The sequence below is a fragment of the Ceratotherium simum genome, chromosome 2, assembly GCF_057802395.1.
Source record: "Ceratotherium simum simum isolate JZ-2026a chromosome 2, ASM5780239v1, whole genome shotgun sequence".
Taxonomy (NCBI): domain Eukaryota; kingdom Metazoa; phylum Chordata; class Mammalia; order Perissodactyla; family Rhinocerotidae; genus Ceratotherium; species Ceratotherium simum.
In genome coordinates, this window is record NC_141901.1 from 56,350,576 (window position 1) to 56,372,111 (window position 21,536).

The 21,536-nt window shown below is 37.6% G+C and overlaps 1 protein-coding gene across 8 annotated transcripts in view; it reads left to right on the top strand.

Annotated features, from left to right (window-relative positions):
- The window catches only part of DRAM2 (DNA damage regulated autophagy modulator 2), a 28,054-nt gene that overhangs the window by 2,204 nt on the left and 4,314 nt on the right, over positions 1–21,536 (top strand). For 2 of the 8 annotated variants that reach the window (XM_087445738.1, XM_087445702.1), the window contains exons 2-6: positions 9,230–9,365; positions 10,311–10,391; positions 11,469–11,613; positions 15,317–15,384; positions 16,634–16,773. In XM_087445738.1, coding sequence (XP_087301864.1) covers positions 11,483–11,613; positions 15,317–15,384; positions 16,634–16,773 — 339 coding nt within the window. In that variant the 5' untranslated portion in view covers positions 9,230–9,365; positions 10,311–10,391; positions 11,469–11,482. Of the gene's footprint in view, positions 1–9,229; positions 9,366–10,310; positions 10,398–11,468; positions 11,614–15,316; positions 15,385–16,633; positions 16,774–20,232; positions 20,312–21,536 lie in introns of those variants that run through there. The other 6 variants (XM_087445708.1, XM_014780039.2, XM_087445712.1 and 3 more) reach the window with 6 other exon arrangements.

Consider the following 21,536-nt stretch of genomic DNA (forward strand, 5'->3'; position numbering starts at 1 on the left):
AAGCAAATAGGTTGAAACCACCTCTTATTTTATTTGTATGTGGATTTTAGGATTTACAAAAGGTGCAGGTTTGGGCAGATTTGAAGACTGATATTTTGTGAACTTGTAAAACAGGTAGTTCATCTTTTACATTCTGAAAGAGGAACAAACATTTATTGACCCCCTGTGACAGTATCTTACATGTATAATCTCATTTAGTTCTTTTTTTTTTTTTTTTTTTTTTTTTTTTTTTTTTGTTTTTCAAATATGTTGTGTATTGACATATTTAAAAAGTATTATAAAACCGAGACTGAAAAGGTGGTTACTAAAATAGGTAGTCTCATCTATTTTTAAAAGAAAAATTTAAAATTTATCCCACCTATGTTATAGGAAAGACACATCCATTTTTAGAATGTTTTCCTCATATTTAAGATACTATAACATAAAGAAAATAAAAAGTAAGTTATTGCCTGGATATAGCCACTGTTATTATTTCTTGTGTATATAATATCTCCCTTTCTTTTGTTTATTGCAGTAACATTGGTTTATAACATTGTAAAATTTCAGGTGTGGATCATTCTACTTCTCTTTCTGCATGGCCTACATCATGTTCACCACCAAAATACTAATTACAACCCATCACCACCCACATGTCCCGAATTATCCCTTTCACCCTCCTCCCTCCCCCCTTCCCCTCTGGTAACCACCAATCCAATCTCTGTCCCTATGTGTTTGTTTATTGTTGTTATTATCTACTACTTAATGAAGGAAATCATACGGTATTTGACCTTGTCCCTCTGACTTATTTCACTTTGCATTATACCCTCAATGTCCATCCATGTTGTCACAAATGGCTGGATTTCGTCGTTTCTTATGGCTGAGTAGTATTCCATTGTGTATATATACCACAGCTTCTTTATCCATTCGTCCCTTGATGGGCACTTAGGTTGCTTCCAAGTCTTGGCTATCGTGAATAAGGCTGCAATGAACACAGGGTGCATGTACCTTTGCAAATTGGTGTTTTCAAGTTCTTTGGATAAATACCCAACAGTGGAATAGCTGGATCATATGGTAGTTCTATCGTTGATTTTTGAGGAATCTCCATACTGTTTTCCATAGTGGCTGCACCAGTTTGCACTCCCACCAGCAGTGTATGAGAGTTCCCTTCTCTCCACAACCTCTCCAACACATGTTGTTTCCTGTCTTGTTAATTATAGCCATTCTGACAGGCGTGAGGTGATATCTCATTGTAGTTTTGATTTGCATTTCCCTGATAGTTAGTGATTTTGAACATCTTTTCATGTGTCTGTTGGCCATCTGTATATCTTCTTTGGAGAAATGTCTGTTCAGGTCTTTTGCCCATTTTTAATTGGGTTGGTAGTTTTTTTGTTGTTGAGATGCATGAGTTCTTTATATATTTTGGAGATTAAGCCCTTATCAGATGTATGGTTTGCAAATATCTTCTCCCAATTGTTAGGTTGTCTTTTCGTTTTGTTGATGGTTTCCTTTGCTGTGCAGAAGCGTTGTAGTTTGATGTAGTCCCATTTGTTTATTTTTTCTATTGTTTCTCTTGCCTGGTCAGATGTGGTGTTTGAAAAGATGTTGCTAAGACTGATGTGGAAGAGCGTACTGCCTATGTTTTCTTCTAGAAGTTTCACAGTTTCAGGTCTTACATTCAAGTCTTTAATCCATTTGGAGTTAATTTTTGTGTATGGTGTAAGGTAAGGGTCTACTTTCATTTTTTTGCATGTGGCTATCCAGTTTTCCCAACACCATTTGTTGAAGAGACTTTCTTTTCCCCATTGTATGTTCTTGGCTCCTTTGTCGAAGATTAGCTGTCCATAGATGTGTGGGTTTATTTCTGGGCTTTCGATTCTATTCCATTGATCTGTGTGTCTGTTTTTGTGCCAGTACCATGCTGTTTTGGTTACTATAGCTTTGTAGTATATTTTGAAATCAGGGAGTGTGATACCTCCTGCTTTGTTCTTTTTCTCAGGATTCCTTTAGCTATTCGGGTCTTTTGTTGTTCCATATAAATTTGAGGATTCTTTGTTCTATTTCTGTGAAAAATGTTGTTGGAACTTTGATAGGGATTGCATTGAATCTATAGATGGCTTTAGGAAGTATGGACATCTTAACTATGTTAATTCTTCCAATCCAAGAGCACGGAATATCTTTCCATTTCTTTGTGTCCTCTTCAATTTCTTTCAGCAATGTTTTATAGTTTTCGTGTACAGATCTTTCACCTCTTTGGTTAAGTTTATTCCTAGGTATTTTATTCTTTTGTTGCAATTGTAAATGGGATGGTATTCTTAATTTCTCTTTCTGCTACTTCGTTGTTAGTGTACAGAAATGCAACTGATTTTTGTATGTTGATTTTGTATCCTGCAACTTTACCATAGTCGCTTATCACTTCTAAAAGTTTTCTGGTGGATTCTTTAGGGTTTTCTATATATAAAATCATGTCATCTGCAAATAGTGACAGTTTCACTTCTTCCTTTCCAATTTGGATCCCTTTTATTTCTTTCTCTTACCTGATTGCTCTGGCTAGGACTTCCAATACTATGTTAAATAGGAGTGGTGACAGTGGGCATCCTTGTCTGGTTCCTGTTCTTAGAGGGATAGCTTTCAGTTTTTCACCATTGAGGATGATATTAGCTGTGGGTTTCTCATATATGGTCTTTATTATGTTGAGGTACTTTCCTTCTATACCCATTTTATTCAGAGTTTTTATCATAAATGGATGCTGTATCTTGTCAAATGCTTTCTCTGCATCTATTGAGATGATCATGTGATTTTTATTCTTCATTTTATTAATGTGGTGTATTACGTTGATTGATTTGCGAATGTTAAACCATCCCTGCATACCTGGAATAAATCCCACTTGATCATGGTGTATAATCTTTAACGTATTGTTGTATGCGATTTGCTAGTATTTTGTTGAGGATTTTCGCATCGATGTTCATCAGTGATATTGGCCTGTAATTTTCTTTTTTGTGTTGTCCTTGTCTGGTTTTGGTATCAGGGTAATGTCAGCTTCAGTAGAATGAGTTAGGAGCTTCCCCCTCCTCAATTGTTTGGAAGAGTTTGAGAAGGATAGGTATTAACTCTTCTTTGAATGTTTGGTAGAATTCACCAGGGAAGCCATCTGGTCCTGGACTTTTATTTTTGGGGAGGTTTTTGATTACTGTTTCGATCTCCTTACTGGTGATTGGTCTATTCAAATTCTCTACTTCTTCTTGATCCAGTTTTGGAAGGTTGTATGATTCTAAGAATTTATCCATTTCTTCCAGATTGTCGAATTGGTTGGCATATAGTTTTTCATAGTATTCTCTTATAATCTTTTGTATTTCCGAGGTGTCTGTTGTAACCTCTCCTCTTTCATTTCTGATTTTACTTATTTGTGCCTTCTCTCTTTTTTTCTTGGTGAGTCTAGCTAAAGGTTTGTCAATTTTGTTTATCTTTTCAAAGAACCAGCTCTTGGTTTTATTATTTTTTTCTTTTGTTTTTTTGGTCTCTATTTCATTTATTTCTGCTCTGATTTTTATTATTTCCCTTCTTCTACTGATTTTGGGCTTTGTTTGTTCTTCTTTTTCCAGTTCCTTTAGGTGCATTGTTAGATTGTTTATTTGAGATTTTTCTTGTTTGTTGAGATAGGCCTGTATTGCTATAAACTTCCCTCTTAGAACTGCTTTTGCTGTATCCCATAAATTCTGGCATGTCGTATTTTCATTTTCATTTGTCTCCAGGTATTTTTGATTTCTTCTTTGATTTCTTCGTTAACCCAATCGTTGTTCAGTAGCATTTTGTTTAATCTCCATGTATTTGTGGCTTTTCTGATTTTCTTCCTATAGTTGATTTCTAGTTTCATACCGTTGTGGTCAGAAAAGATGGTTGGTATTATTTCAATCTTCTTAAATTTATGGAGACTTGTTTTGTGGCCTAATATGTGATCAATCCTGGAGAATGTTCCATGTGCATTTGAAAAGAACGTGTATTCTTCGGGTTTTTGGATGCATTGCCCTGTTTATCTCTACTAGGTCCATCTGTTCTAGTGTGTCGCTTAAGGCCAATGTTTCCTTATTGATCTTCTGTTTGGATGATCTATCCGTTGGTGTAAGTGGAGTGTTAAAGTCCCTACTATTATTGTGTTACTGTCTATTTCTGTTTTTATGTCTGTTAATAATTGCTTTATATATTTAGGTGCACCTACATTGGGTGCGTAGATATTTACAAGTGTTATATCCTCTTGTTGGATTGTTCCCTTGATCATTATGTAATGCCCTTCTTTGTCTCGTTTTACAGTTTTTGTTTTAAAGTCTAGTTTGTCTGATATGAGTACTGCTACCCCCTGCTTTCTTTTCCTTGCCATTTGCGTGGAGTCTCTTTTCCATCCCTTCACTTTCAGTTTGTGAGTGTCTTTAGGTCTGAAGTGTGTCTCTTGTATGCAGCATATATATGGGTCTTGTTTTTTAATCCAGTCAGCCACCCTATGCCTTTTAATTGGAGCATTTAGTCCATTGACGTTTAAAGTAGCTATTGATAAGTATGTACTTACTGCCATTTTTAACTTTTTTTTTTTCCCTCAGTGTTTTAGTAGTCCTTCTCTGTTCCTTACTTCTTCTATACAGAATTGATGGTCACTTTAGTTTGACCTCTGTCTGAAAGCTGTACTCTTTAACTACCCTCCTCCCTCCTTTTATGTTTTTGATATCATATCCAACTTCTTTTTGTGCTTTTGTTTCCTTTACGTTCTATTCGTGGAAATAGATAATTTTTCCTATTTGTGGTCTTCTCTTTTCCCCTTAAATCAGTCCCTTTAACATTTCTTGTAACACTGGTTTCTTGGTGACAAACTCCTTTAATTTTTGCTTGTCTGGGAAATTTTGATCTCTCCTTCCATTTTGAGCGATAACCTTGCTGGGTAGAGTATTCTTGGCTGTAAGTTTTTTCCTTTTAGCACTTTAAATATATCGTGCCATTCTCTTCTAGCCTGTAAGGTTTCTGCTGAGAAGTCAGCTGATAGCCTTATAGGGTTTCCTTTGTATGTAACTTGACATTCTCTTGTGGCTTTTAGGATTCTCTCTTTATCTTTAATTCTGGACATTTTGATTATGATGTGTCTTGGTGTGGGCCTCTTTGGGTTTATCTTGTTTGGGGCTCTCTGTGCCTCCTGTACCTGGATGTCTGTTTCCTTCCTTAGGTTAGGGAAGTTTTCATCTATTATTTCTTGAAATAGATTCTCTGCCCCTTGTCTCGCTCTTCTCCTTCCGGGACACCTATAACACGGATGTTAGTGGCTTGATGTTGTCCCAGAGGTCTCTTAGACTGTCCTCACTCTTTTAATTCTTTTCTCTTTTACCTGTTCACCTTGGGTAATTTCTTCTAGTCTTTCTTCAGCTCACAGATCCGTTCTTCTGTATCCTCTACTCTGCTTTTGAGTCCCTCTAATGAATTTTCATTTCCAGTATTGTATTCTTCATTTCTGATTGGTTCTTTTTTATATCTTCCATTTCTTTGTTGACATTCTCACTGAGTTCATCTATTCTTCTCCCCAGATCAGTTAGCATCCTTACCACTCTTAGTTTGAACTCTCTGTCGGGTGGTTGCTCATTTCTGTTTCACTTAGTTCCTTTTCTGGGGTTTTGTCCTGTTCCCTTACTTGGAATGTATTCTTTTGCCTCCTCATTTTGCCTCTTTCCCTGTGCTTGTGTCTATGTATTAGGTAGGTCAGCTCGTCTCCTGCTCTTGGATAGGTGACCTTATGTAAGTGATGGCTTAGGAGGCTTCCAGTGTGCTTCCCTCAGTTCTCAATGTTCCAGGGTGGCCCCTATGTGGGCTACGTGTGTGCTTCTATTGTGGCCTGTTAGCTCTCCTATAGGTGCCCAGGGAGGCTGAGTTATGCTCCTGGCCAGCTGTTGTAATGCTCAGCTGCTTGTAGTTGTTGTGGGCCTTCAGTCTCTTTATCAGGTGTGAGGAGCCCAGCACAGTTGGCTGCAAGTTCTAATACCACATCTGTGTTGCAGTATTTCTTTTAAGTGAGTAGGCCCCCAGCGTGGCAGGTTGTTAGGCTCAGGGCCTTAGAATTGCTGTAAACCTCTAGCCTATTAGGTCTCTTGTCAGCTCTCTGAGGATTGCAGCTGGGTGGGGCTGGCCTCCAGGCACAGGAGCACCCAATTGTTTTCAGGCTTTGGAAGGTGGGGCAAACCTCCTATGTGGGTCTTTGAGAAGCACAAGTCTTCTGCAGCTGACAAGCCCTGCCGCCCACAGGTCCACACACACAGTCAACACAGTCCTGCCCGTGTGGCGCCCGACCTCCCAAGCGGACCCAGTCTCTCACTGGCGGGAGCCCCACACACTCCGCCACCACCCCACACTCTCCACCCGCTCCTTGTGCACACCCTGCCCCGCTCAAGTCAGCTCAGTTGCCAGGCTGCAGAAAATCCAGTCACCAATCTGTATGCAGGCCCACCACGTTGCCTGAGGGCTTGTTGTTGGGTGGGGCCAGTCTCTAGGGTGGGCTGCCTGCCCTGGCTGAGCTGGATTAAATCGGTGCTCTAGCGGGTGGAGCAGACCCTGGGCTAGCAGGTCTCAGGAAAACTCAATGGCGTCTGTGTCAGCACGCTCACACCAGAGCCACAACAATGGCCGCGCCAATGTCCCAGTCCTGGAGAGTCTCACCCCTCACCGAGATGCACTCAGGGCCTATTAGGTGAGTCTCTTGTCACCAAAGCAGTGTGCACCTTTCTTTCTGGTGATTTTAGGATGCTTTCTGGAGCAGGTGAGTTTGTCTTGCGGGCCCTTTAAGAGCCAGTTTAGTTTCTTTGTGAGCCGGGTTTTCTGGGGATGCTACCCAATGCTTTAGTAGCAGCAAAGTCAGATATTATGCCGCTGGTCTCGATTGTGCTGGGTCCACACAATGCCCACAGCGGGGCGCTCCCGGCTCAGGGCCCAGCCTCCAGGGAGGCTGCGTGCCTGTGAGCTGCTCCCCGGCCCGTGAAGCTGGCGGCTTGTGGCGGCGTTTTCCTCTCGGGAAGGAGTCTCTGCCTCTTCCACCCCAGTTAGGATTGTCCGTTGTTGCAGGAGTTCCTCTTATCCAGTTTTCAGCTCTGTCTCAGGGGTAATTTTTCCACGAGTAGTTGTAAATTGGCTGTGTCCACGGGAGGAGGTGAGTTCAGAGTCTGCCTACGCCGCCATCTTGACTCCCTCTCTCTCATTTAGTTCTTGAATAAACCTGTATGAAATAGGTGTTATTTTAGACCATTTAACAGTTAGTACTAAAAGCTACTATTTGTTATGTATCAGCAATGTGTTAGGTTATTTCTTTGTGCTGCATGAGTGCAATCCCTGCAGTAACTATCCAGCACAGTCCTATATGGTATATTTTCACCATCCTATATGGTAGCTGCTAGAAACACGTGGCTTTTGAGCATTTGGAATGTTGCCAGTATGACTGAGGAACTGAAATTTTAAATTTTATTTTATTTTAGTCAGTTGAAATTTTAATTTAGATATCCACATATGGCTAGTCTCTACTGTATTGGACAGTGCAGCCTTTGCCAGTAATATTATTCCCATTTTTCAAAGGACAAACTGGTTCAGAGATGTTAGTAAAGCTTGCCCAAGTTCACACAATTTTATAAAAAAAAAGTTTTTGAGCAGAAGAATTTTTAGGAATGTTAATTTGGCAGTGCATATAGAATGGTTGGAGGGGAAGAAGAAAAGCAGTTAGGCCAAGAGAATTGATAATTGATTTTATTAATTTTTTCTATTTTTTTTAATTCTCTTTCATTTATTTCTGCTCTCATTTTTATTATTTCCCTTCTTCTACTGATTTGGGGCTTTGTTTGTTCTTCTTTTTCCTGTTGCTTTAGGTGCACTGTTAGATTATTTATTTGAGATTTTACTTGTTTGTTGAGATAGGCCTGCATTGCTGTAAACTTCCCTCTTAGAACTGCTTTTGCTGTATCCCATAAATTCTGGCATGTTGTATTTTCATTTTCCTTTGTCTCCAGGTGTTTTCTGATTTCTCCTTTGATTTCTTCATTGACCCAATTGTTGATCAGTAGCATTTTGTTTAATCTCCACATATTTGTGGCTTTTCTGATTTTCTTCTTATAGTTGATTCCTAGTTTCCTACCGTTGTGGTCAGAAAAGAAGCTTGAGTGTTTACACAGGGAACTGGGAAGCAGAGTGGTTGTAAATAACGGGGTAGAATGGCCATCACTTACTGACAGTATGTGAGGGCTTTGGATGAGAGAACCTAAGGTTACTCTGAGGTCTTAGAATCTGGATGACCTGAAAAAAGGGTAACGCTGTTTACTGAAATAGGAAAATCATGAACCTTTTTGGGGTAAGAGGATTTGATTTTGCCTATTTGTTCATTCAAAAAATATTTATTGAGTGATTACTATGGGCAAGGCCCTCTGCTATACTTAGGTAGAGATGTGGAGTCCCTCATCAAGGATTTTATCCACTGAAGACAACCTCCCAAATTTTCATACTGTAGAAGATCTTGAACTGTAAGAGATATGCAAATCAAGAGGAGGGGCTCTCAGAGGAGGGGCTGCTTGTTTCCAGATGCAAAGGGATTACAGAAGGTTGTGTGTGAAAGATGGTGTTTGAGCTCAATTTTGAAGAATAGGAAGGATTTGGACGTGCAAAAATGATTAAAGGAGGAGGAGGTTATGCTTCTAGCAATGGAGTGGACAATATATTTTGAAAATCTCTCTTGCCAGAACACCTGAATACTGAATAAATTCTATTAGCTTTTAAATGCAAGGCAAGTCTTGTAGGAAGGGAAGGGGAATCCCAGGGCTAAAAAGTCAAAGATAGAGCTGAAACCAGAGTAGTAAACTAGCAGTATGTCTCTTTTGGGGGCATTTGGCTGATAGCAGAAGTAAAACACAATTAGGGGCAGATGATAGCTCCCCCTGCTTCCCACCCAGGGTAGAGAGATAGATACGCCTTTGTACACCTCTGATCTCCCAGGTGTGCAACTCCAGGAGGCATCATTCACATGGTAGCTTGTGTAAACGGTGCCTGTGTTTTAGGGGATGACTTTTTCATAAAAAAAAAAAAAAAAAATTTCCACTTGAAATTGTACAACTCATAGCCTTGTAGAACCACCTCCCATCAAATTCAGCCAGTACCCTCAAAAGTCTGTACTCTCAGTGAAAAGTGGGCTAGGAAAAATATCTTCTTCCTGGCAAAGAGAGATCACAGAGGAATTTTTTCATTTTTACTACAGCTCTAGGTGGGGAAATCAAGATACCATCTGAGAACTTGAAACTATGTGGTCTGCCATCACTCAGATTTAAGGTTCAAATTTACGTATCTACGTGATCTAAAAAAACCCAGAAGCCAAGAAATTCAAGTTGGCCCAGGTTAGTAAAGTGCCAGAGTGCCCAGCAGAAATAAATATAGATCCTCCCTGGAATGATTCACCCTTAATCTAAACCTTTTAGAATACTTCCAGATTAAGATCATCCAAATAAGAGCTCACAGTCAAAAACCATGAAACACATCTGCAAGGGTTGGCAGAACAAAAAACTATGGAACTAGACTCCTAAGGACTTTAGATTAGAATTATCAGAAACAAATTAAAATAATGTTTAAAGAGTTGAATGATGAAAAATTAAAAATTTTAGAAGTAATTCAAAATTTATAAAAATTGAGAATCATTATCCCAGAAATGTATGCTGGGGAAAGCACTATAGGAACTTGTCAAGAAATTGTCATTGTTAACTAAATAGATGAAGAAAAAAATTCTGATGGAGTGTTAAGGGCTGACAAGGGAAAAAGAACAGAAGAGATTATGATATATTCAGGCAGGAAATTACTCAAATCAAGGCTATTACAGTGGCTGTAGGGGGAAAGGAAAATAAACTTATTTAGCAAGATTTAAATCTATATATTTAGCAACAAGTCAGATGATCAGAGTAGATGACAAGTACGAGTGAAAAATGGCTGAGATTTCATATTTGGAAGGTCAGTCTGAGATGAGGAAGCTGAGCACATTGGAGAATTGTGGAGATAAGAGTTGTAAGTTTTACAAAGTTCATGGGGTATACTAAATTTCATTTCATCAAACTATGAGAAAATGCTCTCCCAAACATGAAATTATTTTCACATGCATAGGAGTAATTTCGTGTAATTTGGAAGTGTTTCTGTATTTTTTTTAAAAAATTAAATGCATGAAGATACATTAATGTTTTCTAATTCACAGTGACTCATTATTACTTACCAACATCCTCAGTCTGGAATTTAAGGGAGAACGTGGTGATGTGTAGTATGTGTGTATTTAGGCCTTTTTTTCTTCCCTCATGTAGGAGCTGGGAATATGATGAAGAAAACAGTTGGTTCATGCTCTCACAGAAATTAAAGTTTAGAAGGAAGATAAAACCAAACAAGTAACGGTTAAGTGTGATGTGTGTCCTGGTTGGGGAAGTAAAAGGTGCTGTTAGAAGCTAAGCAGGGACACTGAGCTGAAGCTAGAGGAGTTAGAACTTGAAAATGTGTAGGAGTTAACTGGTGGTAGTGGGGAGGGAGGGGTGAAAGCATTGTAGTCTAGTCATCTAGACAGAACAACAAGCATGGAGGTCTGGAGATGCACAGGCGAGCTTGGCACATTTGAAGATCTGGAAAAAGTTAGCTATGGCAGTATAGCATAGTGATTGGTGTTAGAATGGAATTACCTGAGTTTGAATCCTCTCTCTACCATGTTCCAGCCCTATGTTCTTGGGCAGTTCTCTTAACCTCTATAGTTCTGTTGAGAGGAGTAAATGAGATCATGCATTTAAGGTGCTTAGTAACATTGCTGACACAGAGTAAACACTGTGTTTGCTTTTGTAATGATGCTGAAGTTGATGATAGCTAGAACAAGGAATGGGGAACAGACAGAGTGGCCAAAGATGAATGTAGAAAGGTAAGTAGAGATCAGACAATGCAAGGACCTTATAGACCGTGTTAAGGAGGAAAGACAATTTATAAGGTCATAAGGGAGGCACTGAAAGATTCTTTGTAGGAAAATCAGGTGGTCAGAGTGGTATTTTAGAATTAGAAGAGTCACTCTGGTTTTAGGGTGGAACCTAGATTGGTTGTGGTCCAGACTAAAGGAGGACCATTTAGGAGGTTATAAAAATAATCTGGCCAAGAAATGATGGTGGCTTAGGTAGGGTAGTGGCAGTGAAGATGGAGAGAAGGGGTAGATTTGAAGGAAATTTAGGAGGTGGAATAAATAGTACTTGGTACTTGATTATGTGAGGAAAGATGGGGGAGAAAGAAGATTTCTGGATATGGCAAGTGGGTGAATCTTCGTTCCATTTACTGAGAAATCAAAGGAGAGCAGGTGTTAGATGGTGTGGGGGGTGATTTCAAAAGTGGAACAGCTCCGAGTGATAAGTACAAGGTTGTGGGAGTGGATGGCTAAAGTAGAATAGATGAAACACCTGTGAATAATCTTTTCTAATTTGTTTTTTCTACTTCAGAAGACCTGTTTGAGATGTGGTGGTTTCAGCAAGGCCTCAGTTTCCTTCCTTCAGCCCTTGTGATTTGGACGGCTGCTGCTTTCATATTTTCATACATTACTGCCATAACTCTCCACCATGTTGACCCTGTTTTGCCTTATATCAGGTCAGTGAAATGTATTCTTTTATAGGAGAATGTTTATGTCTCATTCATGTTTTAGCATTGAAGCCAACATTTAATGTTAACATTTTAAAATTCAAATTTTATGTTTGACATCACAACAATAAAAGGAGCATAAAAAGGAAGTTGTATTTGGCTCTTTCTGTGTGATAGAGAAATGTGGAGACAGAGGGGTAAGATTCAGTTACTGAATTGGTTAGTGAATTGTGACACTTTAGTGCCTTGTCTTCCAAATAAATGTTTGAGGTTGTCTCAGAAGATAGAACTGGAATTATTCTCCTCTTAAAATTCAAAACTGCTGCAAACAATAATAGAATATTAAAAGATAATGGTAATGGCAAACATTAATCTACTTAACTATGTACAAGATAATGTTCTAAGCATTCTTCAGATCTTAAATAATTGAATCCTTACAACCACCCTTTGAGGTAGGAACTATTACCTCCATTTGAGAGAGGAGAAAATTAGGTCCAGGGAGGTTATGTTATTTATTTGTCCAGGGGCACACAATTCAGTAGGTGATGGAACCAAGATTCAGTTTGACTGGGCAATCTGACTCTATAGGCCGGGCTCTTCCTCTTTATGCCATGTTGTCTAGATCTTTCTGACACATTCAGTATCAAAATTTATTGGTAATATTTTTGAAATTTCAAGACTACTAATGATGTATGTGTGGGTACTCAGTTGCATGTGCTATGTCCATAACCCTCTTTTTTTTGCCAATTATAAAGGCAATATGTGCTTATTATAACAAATTTTAAACTATACTAGAGTGATTATAAAAATAAAAAGTGAAAGTCTCTTCCAACCCCCTTCATTTCTGCTCCCCCCCCCCCCCGGTGATTAATGGTTGGTTGATTTCCTTCCAGAGCTTGGTTTGTTTTATTGTTGTTGTAATTGTTTCATTTATTTACTTGTTTACCTTCTGAAAAATAACCTTTCCAACACAGAAAATAGTAAACTTTTAAAGGACGATAAACCAAAAGGCTAAATTTATCTTTTTAAAATGTCGAGAAGAGATCAGGGCATTACCATCTACATTTGTTGTTTCCACAATGTTATAGTATGGCTCAAAGGATATCAACAAATTGGGTGCACTTTGGGAAGATTTACAAAACCCAAAGATATTTTAAAATTTAAGGTTCCAATTCTAGGAATAATTTGATAGATAATCACCACTGCTTACCACTCTGCTAGAGGAACAGGTAGCTTAAGGAGCCAGTTCATTCTTTAGTAACTCCAAGAGAAGATACATATATAAGATTCGTGAGAGTCCTTCAGCATTTTTATTTCCCCTTCAAGAACTTGTCTGCTTTTATTTAAAAGAGATTTTAATAATTTAAGAGATCACTGAGTTCTTTTTCAGAGTTTCAGTTCTCTAATGGTACCTCATGTGATTTTCTGATAGACAGTACCCTGGACACTTCCTTTTCTATCCCTGTCCTTCTGCCTCTCTATTTTTCTGCTAATGAACTTAATAGTATTACCCAGGGATCTTTCTCCAACTTTCTAATATATTTAAACTCAATGGTACTTATTTTTGCTTCTCTCAGACTCATTTCCTTCATCTGAAAAATGATTAAGTTAAACTAGATACTCGGCAAAGTTCCTTTCAGTTCATAGACCCTATCTAAGAGGTTTAATTGTAATAGACCCAAAGGATATAACCAAATGCAAATTTTACTTCAAAGACAGTTCCCACTGCAAGTGAGCTTCAGGTGTTCTCTTAGTTGGTTCAAGTAGTGGATGCCCAAGTAGGGTGCGTGAAACTAGCCACTGGGGTATGAGAAGAAATTAATAGAACTTCTAGGTATATTTTTTAATCTCAAAATATTTAAACTTATATTTAATAGATAATAATAATAATATAATAAATACATATATTTTGAAGTTACATGATCAGACATTTTTTTTTGATAGTGTGTGATCAAAATAGTTCAATGACCACTGGGTTGAAGTGCTGTGCTGATGAGGTGATGGGCATGGCCATTTTCACTTGTAAGCTAGTTTATGTCATTCTGTTCCAGCACCAAGGGAAGAGCACACTTAGCCAGCAATCTTGGAAATGCATGCTGTTGTTTACTTATGGGGTAATCCAAAACAGGAGCATCATTTGGAATACAACTATGAAAATGATGGGGTTTTTTTCTGATTATAAGAATAATACAAATTTTTCTTGAAAACTTGAAAGGTAGAAGGAACAACAATGACAAACAAAACATAATCCCCACTCCCTGAAGATGATGAATGAGTAATAAAGTCTTTTGTATCCAAAGATACATTTTAGCGTCAAAGGGAGTAGTCCTTAGAATTTATATTTGATACTTTACTTTTCCTAAACCTCCTAATGCAAATGTTCACGAAATCTTATTGATTCCTTACCAGATGTGACTTTCCATTTCTTTTTTGTTCCCATTACGTTGTATTAGTTGACATCTTTATTATCTCTTCCCTATACTACTTCAATTTGAGGCTAAAGACTTTGTGTTTTTAATCTTTACAGTAATTTTAGGGAAGGGAAAGGAACTAACGTTTAATGGGCCGTCTCCCATGTGCTGGCTACTATGCTAGATACTTGACATGCATTACCACAGTTTCATTTCCTCATACTCATCTGATGAAGCTGGGAAGGAATTAATAGCCCCATTTCTCAGACAGTGAACAGTCTTAGGGAAATTACGTACCTAAAGTTCCACAGTTAGTAAATGGTGGGCTGTTAATCTGGATCTGTGTATTCCATACTGCCCTGAAAGACAGGCATGTAGACAGATACATTGCAATACAGTGTGATAAGTGATGTTAATAGAAGTCAGGACAGAATGCTGTATAAGTCAGCATTCTGCTAGAGGAGTTGGCCAAGGCTATAGAGAGGAGGGGACTCAAAGCTGTTCTTAAACGGAAGCTCCAGGAGGACAAGGCTTTTGTCTCTTTTACTTACCACTGTATTCCTATCCCTAAAATGTTGTCTGGCACGTGGTAGGTGCTTGATAAATTTAAAAAAAATTTTTTTTTCTTTTGCTGAGGAAGATTCGCCCTGAGCTAACATCTGTTGCCAATCTTCCTCCTTTTTTGCTTGAGGAGGATTAGCCCTGAGCTAACATCTGTGCCAGTCTTCCTCTATTTTATATGTGGGTTGCTGCCACAGCATGGCTGATGAATGGTGTAGGTCCATGCCTGGGATCTGAACCCGTGAACCCAGGCCGCCAAAGTGGAGCACGCTGAACTCAACCACTAGGCCACGGGGCCGGCCCTGATAAATATTTTTTAATTATTCAGGAAATTGTGTTAATTGAATTATAGGCAGAGTCAACAACAGATGCCAAAAGAGAGTTGTGAAAGGACCTGTAGTGTTTAGGGAATATTCAGGTGAGTGATAAATACAGCTGCTTGACTGATAAATGTCAGTAATAGAGCCTTAACATGCCAAGGATAGCTTTTTTATCAATTTATATTGATTTCTATTATGTGAAAAAGAAACAATCTTAAGTGATATGAGAAAAAAGTGAATAGGTAAATATTGTGAGCTCAAATTGTCATGTTCTAATTATAAGATTATGTAAGAGTTAAACTCATGGATTTATAAAAAAATAAAGGATTTGAAGTAACCTACATTATTTCTTATCCCTCAGAAGACGTACATGTGTATATCTAGTGTGAGAAATCCATGCACCTTCTTTTTTTCTTTCAGCGACACTGGTACAGTAGCTCCAGAAAAATGCTTGTTTGGGGCCATGTTAAATATCGCCGCAGTTTTATGTAAGTAATGAGGGTGGTTTTAACAATCAAAATTAGTAGCTAAATTGCCCTTTTATTCTTTACACACTATGTGTTACTGGTTTTACTTTCTAGTTATACTCGAGGGAATGTTATCACTAAATTATTGATCACAGATATGTTGCTTTTAAAAGAAAAACAATTTCTAGAAATGCTAAATTATGGAAATGAACTTTAAAAAAATATCTATAAGGCTATTTGACTACTCATCCGAATAGAAGTTGTAAAGTATAACTGAATATTCCCTGAGGCCTTCGGTGGATTTCTTAAGCAACCAGTAGAGGAGAAAGAGCTATAAACACACTGACCACACTAGCCCCAATTTAAATTCCTTTAGGATAAACAATTTATTTGAGAATAGTGATGGAACCATGTTTTGATTTTTGAGTGATAGTCTAATGCCCAGAAAAGGAGTGCTCTACAGTATTTTATATTCCTGTTCATTATTTATTTTTTGAACCAAATTTTTATTAATGCTTTACTAAAATATTGGTTTTTTCCATCAATTGATAGTTTTCAATATTTGTGTTCTTCCATATGTTTATTATTTACTCGGGTCAAAAATTGGAGTGAAGAAGTTCACTCCACAGAAGTTCATCTTATAACTAAAGTTTTCAAAAACATGTCTACAAAAGCATATCTCTGTTACGTTTTCTACACTCCTAAGTTCTTTGGCAATATTTTTGCGATGGAAAATTCGATCTAGCCCTTTCTTGACTAATAAGGATAGTAAAGTGGGGTTATTTTCCATGTAATTGACTGCTATATGTAATTGAGCCAAGTTGTAGTAATTTGAAATAAATTGAAATGAGAGTAAGGCAAATAATCTTTTGGTGTTTTTTGCCTATGCCCATTTTTATCCATATTCTAGAACTAATTACTTAGACTTTAATGTTAATCATGTAGAATATTTTGTGTTTTATATAACACATCATTAGAGATTTTCAGAAAACATCAAACTTCTCTCTTAAATTCTGTCCTAAATATTTGTAACTATGAGGCCCACGAGAGGCAAATGACTTGCTAAGTCACACAGATATCAGTAGTTCCGCAATACAACCTTAAAAGCTTTTTAAAATCTACAGCTGTTTCTGTTTTTTTCTTCTCTCAGATTAACTTTAAAAGGAAAATGTGTGTTTCTGGATAAGCGTGACCTTTGTGAACTTTTTAATGGCAATTTTATTCCTTGGTTATTTATTACTTTGTTGTTGTCCGGATTATCTCTTCCTAGGCATTGCTACCATTTATGTTCGTTATAAGCAAGTTCATGCTCTGAATCCTGAAGAGAATCGTATCATCAGATTAAACAAGGCTGGCCTTGTGCTTGGATTACTGAGTTGTTTAGGACTTTCTATTGTGGCAAACTTCCAGGTTTGTGTCTTAGCCCAGCAGAGGTATTTTCCTGAAGTATGTAGATATACCTGTTAAAAAAGGAAACCTGAGGGGCTGGCCCCGTGGCGCAGCGGTTAAGTGCATGTGCTCCGTTGCTGGCGGCCCGGGTTTGGATCCCGGGTGCGCAGCGACACACGGCTTGTCAGGCCATGCTGTGGCGGCCTCCCACATAAAGTGGAGGAAGATCAGCACAGATGTTAGCCCAGGGCCAGTCTTCCTCAGCAAAAAGAGGAGGATTGGCATGGATGTTAGCTCAGGGCTGATCTTCCTCACATTAAAAAAAAAAAGGAAACCTGAAACATTCAGTTACATGCTGTTATTGTTTCTTTACCTTAACAAAATAGAATCCACTGCCTTTAAATTATTTGACTCTTTTAGAAATAGCTACAGTCACAATTAGAAAAATTCCTTCTCAGTAATCTCTTGAACATGTATAAGTTATTCTAACTTTTTTGGGGACCCACAGGACAATTATTAGACTCTATTACTATTATAATTGGAGATTACTGCAAGACCAGAGAGAATTGATGTAAATTATAAGTGACACGATTAAAATTTAAATTTTTTTTAATATGCCTAATAAGTTATACTCAGTACTTATTTTATATTCTTGTTTAGATATTGCCATTTATCACCTGAATTCCTAGGTGCCCAGCACCACATATGAGGAAGTAAAGGGAGGATCTGTAGCTCTTCCAGCTTTTTCTCAACGTTATAGCAGCAGTCGACCTTCACCAAATATTCTCAAACTCTCCGCATTCCTTTCTGTTGACATTCTTTCTGATGAGTCTTTGGTAATATCAGCTGCATCCTGGGCATATGGTGCTTTTTGATGAATCTCTGTGTAGTCTTTAAAGTTTCAATTTAGACATTTGATAACCTATTTAGACATCTAATAACTATTCGGACATACACACACTCATCATACAAAGTATACATATATAGGCATATTCCGTTCTTCTTATTCAAAGTTCTCCATTCCTATAATGCTTCTGATTGGTCTCTCCTAATTTTCATTTTTTTTAGTAATGGTTACTACTAGTAATCCCTATAATTCAGGTAGATATTAGGATAGTGCTTGCTGCTGTAACAAAGACCAAAATTTTAGTGGCTTAACACAATAGAAGTTTATTTCCTACATACATGCATCCAGTGCAGGTGTTTCTGGTGATAGGTGATTTTCCTCCCACAATGATTTAAGGCCCCTACACTATCCGTCTGTGGGCTCTGCCATTCCCTGAGTCCTTATTGTGTTCTGCATCTAGTTGGCTGAAATAAAGAGAACATGCAAAAATCACACCTACTTCTTAAAATCACACCTACTTCTTAAAAACCTTGACCTGGCAGTAACTCACATCATTCCACTGACATTCATTTGTGAGATGTAAAGGGGGGCGTGGAGGGGTGGGCTGGGAAGTGTAGTCTTGCTGGGCATCAGCTCCTGGGGCAACTGTATACTTTGGAAGGGACACACAAATTTTGGTGGACAGCTAGCTAGCTGTCTTTGCCTCAAATAGGGTCCTGCCTTCTCTAATTGGTTTCTAATAGCTCAGTGTTAAACATATGTTTTTTGGAATTTTTAGTGTATGAATAGTTAATTGTTTGCTCCAGTTGTCTCTTGATCAGTTTAACAGTATCATTGCTGTATGGTAAAAATGAATCCCAAAGTCACCTCCATATTTAACATACTGCTTCTATTAGTAACTGATATTTGTTTACACAACCCAGTAAATTGTAGGAGCAGCTCCTGATAGCACCCATGCGAGCTGCGTTTCTACCTGTATCTCATTCACCTACGAAGACAGTTTACATTTGTACACTTTCTTTGATGCTTTGTTTTCAGCTTTCATTCTAATTCGCCTTCACCACAGGGGTCCCCATGGCCTTGTAATTTTGAATTAGATTGCTTTTTCTCTCTTCATTACGTCTATTTTCATACAACTTTGTGCCTGTTGAATGTCCTCTACATCTTTCACTGATGGCTTCATTGCTGGGGCCTGTTTATAAGCAAACCCTATAGCGTTACCCAAATATCAAACAGTTTTTCTTCCTTCCTTTCTAATATAAACTTTTACTACTTATTTAATGTGGTGAATGCATTGCCTGCTCCTCCTCTTCCCACTTCTCTCTTGCAGAGACAAACTCTAGTTGAATCATATGAGAAAAATTATGCACAAACCAGGTCTGTAAATGGTTTACAGTTATAGAGCTTGACTTGGAGGAAAGGCTAGCACTGTGTTTTAAAGTAGGGACTTCTTGGTTTTACTTCTTGAATATTTCTTGAAAGCATCTGCTTCTCTCCATTTCCATCTCCACTTCTCTCCCTCCCATCTCCTTCTCAACCAGTTTAGCTTTCATCATCTCTCATCTGGACTACTGCCATAGCCTCCTTAATAGTTCCTCTGCACTCATTCTTACATCCCGTTAATATTGCAGCCAAAGTAATCTTGGAGGAAATATATATAGTCATGTGATGCTTAACGTTGGGGATACCTTCTAAGAATTGTGTCATTAGGCGATTTCATTATTGTGTGGACATCACGGAGTATATTTACACAAACCTAGATGGTATAGCCTACTACACATCTAGGCTATATGGTAGTAATCTTATGGGACCACCATTATATATGTGGTCCCTTGTTGATTGAAATGTCATTATGTGGTGCATGACTGTATATATCTCACTCTGTTTCCCTATACCCCTGCTTAAAGCTCTACAAGTCCAAAGTTGCATGAAAAGGGATACAACAAGAGAGAAACAGTAATTTTATAAACTGCCAAACTGCTTAATTAACTCAAAGGTCGTGTATGATCTGGCTCCTGTCTGCCTCTCCAGCCTTGTTCTGCGTCATTCCCCTTCTTAATGTCTCTGTTGTACCTAACACAGGCCTTTCTTTGTTCCTTAAATAAGACAAGTTTATTTTACTCCATTTCATATGTTGTTTCTCCTGTTGGACATTCCACAACCCCAAGCCTTAAATAGATTTTTATATCTTTAAGATCTCAGTGCAGACTATACTTCCTCAGGGAAGTTTTTTCTGTCAACAGGCTTGCTCCAATATATTTCAAGTTTTCCTTTTTTGTATTCTCTAAGCCTCGGGAAACTAATTCTTTATAGCACTTATTATAGTCTTAATTTTATATCTATGATTCTTTAAATTTATTTTTAAATTTTTTAGTTGATCTATTTCTCCATTAATTATAAGCACAATGGTTTTGTTCACTGTTGTATCTTCAGCACCTAACATGGTACTTAGCACAAACATGCTCTTGTACATGACAAAATATAATTTATATGATTTATATTTGTATATTATATATATAATTATATTAAGCAAAAGTACTGCCAGTTAAAACTAGTTTTATATACCTTTATTTTAATTATAAAACTATAGTAGTAAATGCTCTCCATTCTTTATTTTTGCTTTTAATTCACAGGATTTTGTTGATGGAACTGTGTGTTGATTACAAGTGGACATTGACCAGGCTATGTCTGTATTTAACTTCATCAATATATGTGAGAATATTTTGAAGGGGAAAAAATTCACCTATATTCCTGCTCTTAGTTATTTTCATTTTTGCCTGTATTTTTCCAGATTGTATCCATATGTATAGATAAATTCACATAAGTATAAAGCAAGAAGATAATTAGCATTTTGTATTATGTTTTATGGGTGCTGAATGTTTTTTTTTTGGTTACCCATAGTGGTAATAACAATTATTTTTCCCTTCTCGATGCTCATAACTTATTGCCAGTTGTAACCACATTCAGGTAGCCCTTTCTCTCTCCAAAAAGAAGCCAATGCCTTTGGCAAATAAGTTATCTTTTACTTCTTTATACTAGAAACTTCCTATACCTTCAACTAAGGAAATTGGACTCTGCTTGTGGATTAGTTCAGCTGATTGTAAAAGGAGGGAACCCCGCCCTGATCTCTCTTCTGTTGTGTTGGTCATACCCTCTGTGCCAAGTGCTGTATAGTACCTTCTCAGCCAAATGACGTACTGGCAGCATCAGTTTAGAGAAATAGAGTGGTTCAACTAAGTCTTTGATTATAGAATTTTTGGAGAACTACTGTCCTCACTTTTAAGCAGGAGCTATATATAGTAAAAAATGCAGATGGATTTCCAAAAGTAAGGTAAAGGAGAAGAAAATTACAGTTTATGGTAATCTCTTGTATAAGTTATCAAAACCAATCAAACTAGAGCCAAGGTAAAATGTTGTAATTTCTTGAGTCTTTACATTGCTTTTAGATTTAAATTAGGTTTAAATTGAAGCTCTCTACCCCCAGCATTCCCAACCATCCTAATCTTCTTTACCTTGCACTGCTCTTTTTCTATAAGCCTTATCACCATCTAATATACTATAGAATTTACTTATTTCTGAAGTTTATTATTTATTGTTTGTGCTCCTTCACTTGAATGTAAACTCTGAGGGCCAAGTTTTTGTCTGTTTTGTTCAATAACGTATCTGAGTGCTTAGAACAGTGAGGCACCCAAATAAACAAACATATTATTAAATGAGTAAATGATTAATTACTATCATGTTTTCAGTAGTGGCATATGAAATAACTCGATTTTACTGTAATCCTCTGGGTTATGCTGAGTATGACGAAAGAAAATTACCTCAGGAAGTAATTTATAGAATCTGCAGAGCTTTTCCAGTTAGGGAATGTCCCATTGAAATCACTGGCTTGTGCTTTTACATATTGTGTTGGCGATGTGTTTTGAGTTTCTTTTATTTA